Raw genomic sequence first — 9287 nt, 5'->3', positions numbered from 1 at the left:
CGACCCGCCCGCTCGCCCCTCACTGTGTCGTGCTGCGGTAGAAGCCTGACAGAACTGGAAGACTCTTGTGTATTTTTTGTGTATTTTACGATCTAAACATGGCTCAGGTCAACACCTGCCTCAAACGCACCTTCACCATCTTCAACATCTTCTTCGCGGTGAGTCAGCGCGGTTTAAAGCCGTTAAAAATGGCCGCCTTTAATCGACTCCGGATCTCTTTGGGAATAAAAAGTGCGTAGTGGATGTCGGAGCATGTCCGGCCTCTTTGGTTAAAAGCTAATTGGGATATTTAGCGTTATTGTAATGATTTATATGTACTTAAATCAGATAAAAGTTAGCAGGTGTATTCAGCAAAAAAGGTTTTTAATGAGGAAAAACTAGATGTTTGGATGATAATGTATATGAAACTTCGAAGAGGAGCTCAGAACATTAACAACAAACCGATTTAAAGTTGAAGATGTGTCCTGTGCATCTAGAAAAATGTTTGTAATGTGTAATGAAGGGTGATGTATGTGTTTTAGTGTTGTCCCTTCAACGTTAAATGTGTTGATCACTGTCAAAAATGTGCACAGTCATCGTCTTCTTTCGGGATTCTTTAGTAACCTTGAAAAGTTATTTGACAGTTAGCTTAAATGTTTTATGACAAGTAGCTTTTCTCTAACATCACCAGGCCATTATTCACTCGTTTTTCCTTTTTTGTAGCTTTAATTGAATGTTTGAAGCTACCTGCTTGTTGTTCACTTAAGTTAGTTTGTTTCCTGCCTTTTGTAGGAAATCATGTTTTTGAAGTTTACCTTACTTTAGCATTTTAGCTTTCTCCAGCTTTGTTCAGTGATTTTATGTTTTAATAAGGCTTTAGTGTTTTGGTTAGTCCAAGGTGGTGTCCTCAAATGGCCTCTTTTGTTCAAAGTTATGTAAGGGATTATTAGGTCAGACAAGGGAAAAATTAGCTTGAAAGATGCTAAAAGTAGTTGCAGATGGGTTTTCTGTTAACCAGCTACCCTTTTCATCTTCTTTTGTTTGAGTTTTGTTGTTTTTTTTTCCATCCTGCTGGTTTCCAGTCAGTCTGAAGGAAAAACAACAATTACATGTAATCGTCTGCAGCTGTTTCGTCCTGCAGAAAGCTTCAGTTTGGACCCTTTTTTCACAATAAAAGCTCCTGGTGTTTATTTACAGTAACCAGACGGGCTTTTCTGTGTTTCTCTCAGAAACAGTCGCTGGTTTCGTTTTGCAAAGTGCAGACGAGAACTGGATCTGTGGTGCAGACATTGATAAAACTTTAAAGAAAAAAATCTGATAACAGTAGGATATGTTACAGCAGGAAGAGAAGCTTGTTTAGCCTCTCTAGTGGACAATTTACATAGTTGTGACAATTAATCAGGGTATCATGATTGTGATTCTGTATCGAAAATCGATTAAAATGAGCTTTGAGTTTCAGATAATCAAAGTCAAAAGCAAGGTCGATGATTGTCGCAGTATTTCACCTAATTGCTTGCGTCCAACAGGGAAAAAAACCCCACAGTATAGTATAGTATAGTAGTAGTAGTATTGTAGTCGTACCTTTTACCTGCAGCTACACTCCTCCCTGCTGGAGTCAGAGATGTAACCGGTTCTTTGATTGACCCTCGCTGGCCACCGTCACTGCGGTTATCTTAGCAGCTAGCTCAGCGTAGCTGCTAATGTTTCTCTGAGGTAAGAGGCGTTTCAAACAGCTGTGCTGTGAAGGAAGCAGGGGGCGCTGTAGTAACACTGCATGAACAGCCTCTGTGACAGCGAACGCAGCACACAGCCTCTCAGCTGCTAATATGCTCTGCTAGCCTCGTTACAACCAACTGAAGAAACATTCCCAGCATGCATCATATATTAGGGTTCAGGTTCCCCATTTAGAAAATCCAGATTCATTTCGAGAAATACCCTGATTAATAAATGACCTCAAACATATCTTTGGCATGTCTGCACGCAGTTTCTGGAGCTCTTGGTATGCATGTTAGATGCCACGGCCACGACGACGAAAATAATTTAGCCTTTCATTGTTTCACATCTGGTTGGGATGCACCAATACCGCTTATACCTGTACCTGTCGATACCGAGCACCGAATATGAGTGGAATAATTCCATTAAAGTTCTAACATGCTTAGTGGGCGCTCACACACACACACACACACACACACACACACACACACACACACACACACACCGTCTCTCTCCCTCTATCTCTGATCCAGTACAGCTGTAATGCAGTACAGTTGTCCTTATTTTAAGGTCAGTGAACATTGTTTGCAGTCTGCTCCACTTTTGTCATCAACACTTATCTTAAGTATCTCCTTACTGATCTTGTGTTTAAAACAATCACAGCTTCCCTCCAGCTTGTCTGGACTGAAAACCACTTTCACTAATGTCTTAAAAATGTACACTTTTCAAATAAAAGCTTAAAAGCTTTCTGTGTTTGTCACAAGGCTGCAACTAAAGAGTATTTTCATTAGCGATCATCAATCTGGCGATTTTTTTCTTGATTAAAAGGTGTTTTTGTCTGACAAAAGCCCAAAATATTCAGTTTACTGTAATGTTAAAACAAGAAAAACAGCTGATTTTCATTTTTAAGTATCATTGTGTGCTGATTTTTTTTATCTTAAAAAATAACAATCATCAGAATAGTTGCAGCCAGATTTTCTATTAATTTCTATTAATTAATTGATGAATTGTGTCAGCTCTACTTGTGACCCCTCAACCATAGTTGTTTTTGTCTGTTTTATTTGAAGACACGTTAGAAGACCAAACATGTAAAATTATCTCATAAATCATGAAAAAGAATAAAACATTAGAGAAGGGAACCAAGACGATAAAAACGAATGTCATGTGAGGTTGTGTAGTTTCATCTCACGACACCGCAGGTCGTGGTTTTGATGGACTTTTACCTTGGCGAGGTGAAGCGGCACTTCCTGTGTGCTTTTACTTGTTTTAGTTGCTGGATCTGATGATTTTCTCTGTGTTTGTTTCAGATCGTTGGTGGAATCATCATCGCTCTCGCGCTGCTGTCTCAGGTCATGACAAACGTTAATGGAGGAGACAACGTAAGAACTAACGCCGTCTAAACTGTACACAAAGAAAAAAAGATCAGTCTCTAAAAATATTAACCTGTCAATCAATGTGCCCACAGCTGGAGGGTCGGACCACCGGCCTCCTCGTTCTCTACATTGTGGGCTCTGTTACCATGGTGATCGCCATCCTGGGAGCCTATGGGGCCCACAAGGAGAGCAAAGTGTGTCTGATTGTGGTGAGTACAAAGATGAGCTGGCACAGGGAAAGCACATGATGATGAGTCGTGGTGAGAGTCGATTACCAAATCAAGTAGTTTCAAGAACTTTTCCACATTCAGATCATCTGTGACGTCATCTGTGACGTCTTTGGTCTATTTGGAGAATCAAAAAGACCAAATTCTGAAGAAATAATGTGCACACATACACGTATACACCCTGTTAGAGTGAAAGCTCTGAGGTGTGTGTGGTTTCCTGTTGGTGTTGTTGACTTGAAGCGAGAGCAGCAGGTTTGTTCCCAACTTCCCCAACAACCATGTAGAATTCATTGTTGACTCTAAAACTGAGAGCGGCCTATTTAAAAAATGTATAAAATGTATTTTATTAGAAAGAGCATGTAGTCCTCCCCCCACCTGACATTTGACCTGGAGAAACGCTGTAGGAATGACTCATGACTCATTCTTCTTCCTAAAAATCAGTTTTCTGGTTATTTCACTTTTTTCGGAAACACCGGTGATGCAATTTGTGGATTTTTAGGCGTCGTTGTGTAACTGCTGTGTCTTCCTGTCTTCAACAGTTCCTGGTCTGTATGGTTATTGGAAGTCTGCTGATGCTTCGAGTTGGTATCCCAGCTGCCAGCGCCCGCCCCAAGGTAACAACCCTGACACTCAGCTGTTGGTTCTGCTGCATGCAGGAGATCAGATTATTCACCAGATTTAGGGGTTCAGATCAGGGTCTTGAGTGGTTTGTACTGTCTGCTGAGCTGAACAGCCTGAACTAGAATAAAACAAACACATCAACACCCAGCTAACTTAACTTTAGAAATTGTACTCCAGCAGTTATCTTATATTTCTGTCCCGTGTCTTTCATCGGCATTAAACATTTTGAAGTTATTATCCTTCAGATTTCAGCCCCTGTTGATTTAAGGGACATGGTTACCGTGGAAACATCAGGTTATATAAAACAGCAAACACAGACTTTGTCACAAATCCAGCAGACGAGTGAATCGAGGTGAAGGCCTCTGCTGTACGACCCACAGCGGTCACTGCGACTCCACGCGGGTTCAGACTGTTCAGTCGTTCAGATTAGAAGACCTCGTTGTGCTGGAAGGAGACCGGATTCTGTTTAGACCGGACAGCGAAGAGGAGTCCTCTGTGTCACCAAACATAGAGCGAGCAGCCAGTACAGTTTCATTCAGCAGCCTTTTTAATAAAGAAGTCAGTCGGTGATTGGCCTCTTTCCAGCCTGCTGCTGTTTCTAACAGCTCTCTGTGGTTTCTCCTGATTAACTGAGCTGACGCACCAGATGCTTTGTTTCTCACAACATCTGGATTAAAAGTTCAAAACTCCTGCAGGAGGAAGTTAAAAGTGTTCACCTGCTGACTGTCAGTGTTAGATCTGCTGTTGATGATGAACCATAACGTCTGTCTGTCTGCCTGCCTGTCTGTCTGACTGCCTGTCTCTCTCTCTCTCTGTCTGTCTGTCTGCCTGTCTGCCTGTCTCTCTCTCTCTCTGCCTGTCTGCCTGTCTGCCTGCCTGCCTGCCTGTCTGCCTGTCTGTCTGCCTGCCTGTCTGTCTGTCTGTCTGTAGCTGGAGGGAATGTTGGAGAACAAGTTCCGCAGCTTGCTGCCTCTGGACGAGGCTTCAGATGAGGTGAAGAACATGGCTGAAAGCCTGCAGACTCAGGTAAGATACACTCACAAACTTATCGTACAACTCAACAGTCACACTCCAGCTGCTGATGAAGGTCATGTGATACGATGGAAAGCTTTAGAATCGACCTCGTGCTGAGATTATTTTGTCTCCTGCTGCCATCAAGGTGAAGAATAGATTTGATCGTCTGTGATTCTGATTCTCGGTCTGAATATTTATCAGAATGTCACTGATGGAGACAGACTCAGAGTGTTATCGTTTGGCCTGATTGAAGCTCCAGCTTACAAGCTGCTGTTGACCGACTGGTTTCCACTCCCCGATTATCTGACAATGCAGACAGGTGTGGCTCGGGTCATCTGATTGGTTGGCTGACTGACAGGTGTGTCGTTAGGCAGAAATGCAAATCAGAGGAGCGCAGCCAAGAGGAAGTGAATTATTTTATTATCGTGCGACGAGCTGCAGGTCAGCCGAGGTCCTCGCTGCTGCTTTGATTATTAATTTATTGAAAGGAGGAATGTGAGGAGTGTTGGTCTCCTGTCGCCTCCTCATTTCCTCCTCTCATAAACTGAAACTCTGTGAGCAAATGAGCCGAAAAATGAAAACAAAGAGGAGCTGATGTGACAGTGACTACTTCACTGAAACGTTTAGCTCCTTCATTTCTTTCTCCTTCCTAAAAACAAAGTTTTTATTTTCCAGTTTTGTTCTTTTTCTTCTGGATTTGTGAACTCGGCTCTCTCAGAGGTCCCTTGAAACAGTGAACGGAGGACAGAAAGTGTTTCCTCCAGAGAATAAGATCCAGTGAATAAAGTTGTTTTTGTGCTGTTACCTCCCCCACAGCATCGCCGTCTTCATGCATCCATGGAGGCGTCTAAAAAATTCAGAAAATCTTTCACTGGACACAAAATTAGCCAACGCCCTGAGTGATGATGAGTCATCGATGTTTGATCATTTTCCAAGAGATGGCTCAAAAATACACAGAAATGACGTTTTGGCCATTTTAGTACAAGAAATGATGTCAACACTCAAACATTGACTTAATGTCCCTGAAAATCAAATGCCTCCTGTCTCTCTTAATGTTTTAGAATATAACACTGAGGCCGTCCTGGAGGAACTCGCAGTGATGCTGCGGTCTAACTGCACGCCATCCATGAGGCCAAATTTAAAAATGAATGTGCTTCTTTTTACCGCAGATGTTTATCTACATGAAGTCATCAATGTGTCAATACAGAGCCGTGTGTGGGGGGTGGGGGGGGTGCGTTCAAAGATCAGATCAGTGGTTGGGCAGGTGGAAACTCTGACAGAATGAAACACTTCCTGTCTGCACTCAGGCTGATAATACTATTGGTCACAGCATGAGAGACATGTACACAGTTTGATATGAAGAGGAAATGATGCAGAATGTGCACTGATGAGCAGCTCTGAACTTCACTGCTCTTTAAACTTGACGAAGAAAAACCTGAATGTTGTCAGAAAAATGTCTGACAGTGTCCTACAGATGTCTTATCAGATAAAAACATTGCACACACACCTTCTTCCTGTTTGACCCTCCTGTTCACTTCCTCTTTTTCTTCCTCTGTGGTGTTCAGCTGCACTGCTGCGGTCTGTTCAGCTACGAAGACTGGGAGCAGAAGATCCCCGACTCCTGTCTGTGCAACCAGGAGGAGGAGCTGGAGGGCAAGTGTCAGAGCGTCGGCTACACGGTGAGTTTCAGACGCACACAAACGCTTCGTCTTCTGAACGAGAGCGGCTTCAACAGCACGCTGACCTGCTTCTTCTTCTCTTACAGCTTCTCATGCAGCCCAAGAAGTCCGTTTACATCAAGGTCAGTGGAGCCAGAATTTAGACGGACTCAGATTGTTCAATAGTGAGATAAACTAAGATCACATGTGACCTTTTCTCTCCTCCCGTCCTCAGACCTGCTTCCCCATCATCATGTACTACGTCCTGCTGGTGATTGACATCATGATCGGTGTCGTCTTCACGCTGGCTGTTCTGGCGGTGAGTTTTAATCACTCTAACATTTACGTTAGACCGGATGTTCTCTGGTGCCAAAAAAACCACACAACTGCTTCGATTGGAAAAACTGTCCCACCCAACACGTTTAACTTTACTTCCTGTTTCGACCTCCAGCTGCTGGGAATGGTTCTGTCCTCCATCATGATCCACCAGCTGCGTTACCCCGACAGACCCACCGTCCTGCTGTCTGTCCCCGCCATCTTCACCACACCTCCGCCCAAATACCAGGAGCTGCACAACCCTCCGCAGTACTAGAGCAGCAGCAAGCCGCCTGCGCTCCGTTAGCTTCACGTACAGGTTCCGGAAGTCAGGTTGTTTATGTTGTTTCTTGTTTATTCTTGAATTTTAAGGCGATTTATGCAGGTAGAGGGCGGCGTGTCCAAAGTGCCTTTACGTCACTGTGAGGAGTCCTGACTGTCGGCTCCACGGAGATCGATGGAAACACCACTGGGTTTCATTTTCTAATGCAAAGCCGCTTTGAAAAGATCTGCAGCATCACTCATCTCAACAAGTTTAATAGTGAAGCTGATTGGTCAGTGCTGCGGGGGGCGGGGCTTGTTGACGACTGTATTTGTCAGAATCTGCTTGAGAGAGAGGACTGTGTCTCTAAAGGTTTTTTTTTCCTGTTTTTCTAATCACGAGATCATTATTTCAGGTCATTCTCAATAAAACAGTTTTGTTTTTCGGTCCAGAAAATGTTTTTGCCACAGAGAAAAATCACAAAAGCAGAAAGTCAAAGAATTGACTCTGTGTTCTGATTTTTCTCCTAAATGAATACACGTTTGATTTTGGCTCTAAAGCTCGTCTGGATGCAGACAAACTTGAAAAGTTTGAGTTGTGAAAAACACTTTGATATTTGATATCATACAAAAGAGAACTGGGGCCTCTCGGAACATGAGGAAAACTTTACCGCCAAACCTCATATAAAAAAGTCATAATTTTAAAATGTCACAAACATTGTCTTCGTGATGATGAAAAAAAAACCTTCAGCCACTTCCTCTCTGGCCTTTTTCATTCCACTCAAACCTAAGAAGAGCTTCACATTTGGTTTTTGGCTGCACTCTCCTGAAGGTCGCTGCACTTACTGCTTGTTACACAATGCAAAAAAAAAAAGCAACCCTCTTTTTCAACCAGCAGTCCTTCCTAAACCTCCTTCAGTTCAGCAAAAGGCCTTATCGTGTGATGATAAAAACCATAAGTGCCAAAACATTGTTTGCAGAAGCACTGAAAGAAACCGCAATATTAGTTTTTTTTGTTCCTAACCTAACTGGACGGCCGATAAGACGCTAATCCACCAGTGGTACGTTTGTTGAAGCGGTCACTCTCGCCTGTTATTTTATTTTTTAAGATTTTACATATATATCCTGTACTTTTTGTTAGAATGTCAGAGTAGGTCTTTCCTTTCTCTGTTAGTGTCTCATCTCATCTCCTGTCTACAATATTAATCTCGGCATTATATGCTTGTCCTGGAAAGAAGCTTCATAATCAACATTTCCCTGTTGACCAGCACGATGAAAGAAACCTGTCAAACTGGAAAGTTAAGGCTTTTATTTTGAAAACTGAGCACTGTGTTGATGAAGCTTTTCAGGCGAAATCAAAAGCATGTGCTGTTGTACAGAGGCTGAGAGGTTCAGTCGAGTTCAGATTATTTTTTATAATGAAACGTGTTTAAAAATGAAGGGGAAAACCTGGATGTTTGAGAAGTCACTTTATAAGAAGAATAAGTCAGTTAATGTTTGTGAAACTGGAAAAAGGGAAATACTCTTTAAATTGTTCATCTCATTTTTGTGTCATGTTTGATTCTTTCTGCTGTGAGCTGACACTGTAGATCTCCAACGACTTACAGAAATAAAAACCATCAAAGAAACTCTGCTTCTGTGTGAAATGATGTCATCAGCACTGCAGTAAATACTGCAGTACATGAAAAGAATCATTAAAGTATGATACAAAATAGAGTCAAATGAAGCTCAACCAGCTCCAACAGTAAAATCCTGCTTTTGACTGAGTCTCAATAATCTGATGAGGTCAGATAGGAGAACAGTCACAGGGACGTTTTACGGCACTCACTACTTTTACTTTAATACTTGAAGTACTTTTTCCACATGATACATACTTTGCAGGATTCTGAGTACTTTTACTTTAGTAAATTATGAGTACTTCCTGCTCTGAGTCATTGATCAATCAAAGGTTTCCAACATGAGGGTCGAGACGTCCCACTGCGGTAAACCAGTGTTAGTGTTATGTTCCCCTCCGACTTGTTCACTCTTTCCTGAACTGAACAGTGACGTCAGCGTTTATTCAGTCCAGGAAGTCAAACCTGTAGCTCAGCAGCCTGTCAGATTATTATCAGATTATGATTCTTTAA

At 42.4% G+C, this 9287-nt stretch overlaps 1 protein-coding gene across 1 annotated transcript; it reads left to right on the top strand.

The window, feature by feature from the left end:
* Window positions 1-8070, top strand: LOC121625604 (tetraspanin-8-like). Its single transcript, XM_041963748.1, has 9 exons — window positions 1-158; window positions 3000-3071; window positions 3158-3274; window positions 3832-3906; window positions 4844-4939; window positions 6493-6606; window positions 6693-6728; window positions 6821-6904; window positions 7037-8070. Exons 1-9 carry the CDS (start codon window positions 99-101, stop codon window positions 7175-7177), a joined length of 795 nt encoding a protein of 264 aa, XP_041819682.1. The 5' UTR covers window positions 1-98; the 3' UTR covers window positions 7178-8070.
* The last annotated feature ends 1217 nt before the right edge of the window (window positions 8071-9287 follow it).

This window comes from Chelmon rostratus, chromosome 22 (genome assembly GCF_017976325.1).
Source record: "Chelmon rostratus isolate fCheRos1 chromosome 22, fCheRos1.pri, whole genome shotgun sequence".
Lineage (NCBI taxonomy): Eukaryota > Metazoa > Chordata > Actinopteri > Chaetodontiformes > Chaetodontidae > Chelmon > Chelmon rostratus.
This window is presented reverse-complemented; position numbering and strand designations above follow the sequence as displayed.

Coding starts and splice junctions, on each gene's coding strand:
- LOC121625604 (XM_041963748.1), top strand. CDS start 99: ATGGCTCAGGTCAACACCTGCCTCAAACGCACCTTCACCATCTTCAAC. Junction 3,072..3,157: donor ACGTTAATGGAGGAGACAAC/GTAAGAACTAAC, acceptor ATGTGCCCACAG/CTGGAGGGTCGGACCACCGG. Junction 4,940..6,492: donor CTGAAAGCCTGCAGACTCAG/GTAAGATACACT, acceptor TGTGGTGTTCAG/CTGCACTGCTGCGGTCTGTT.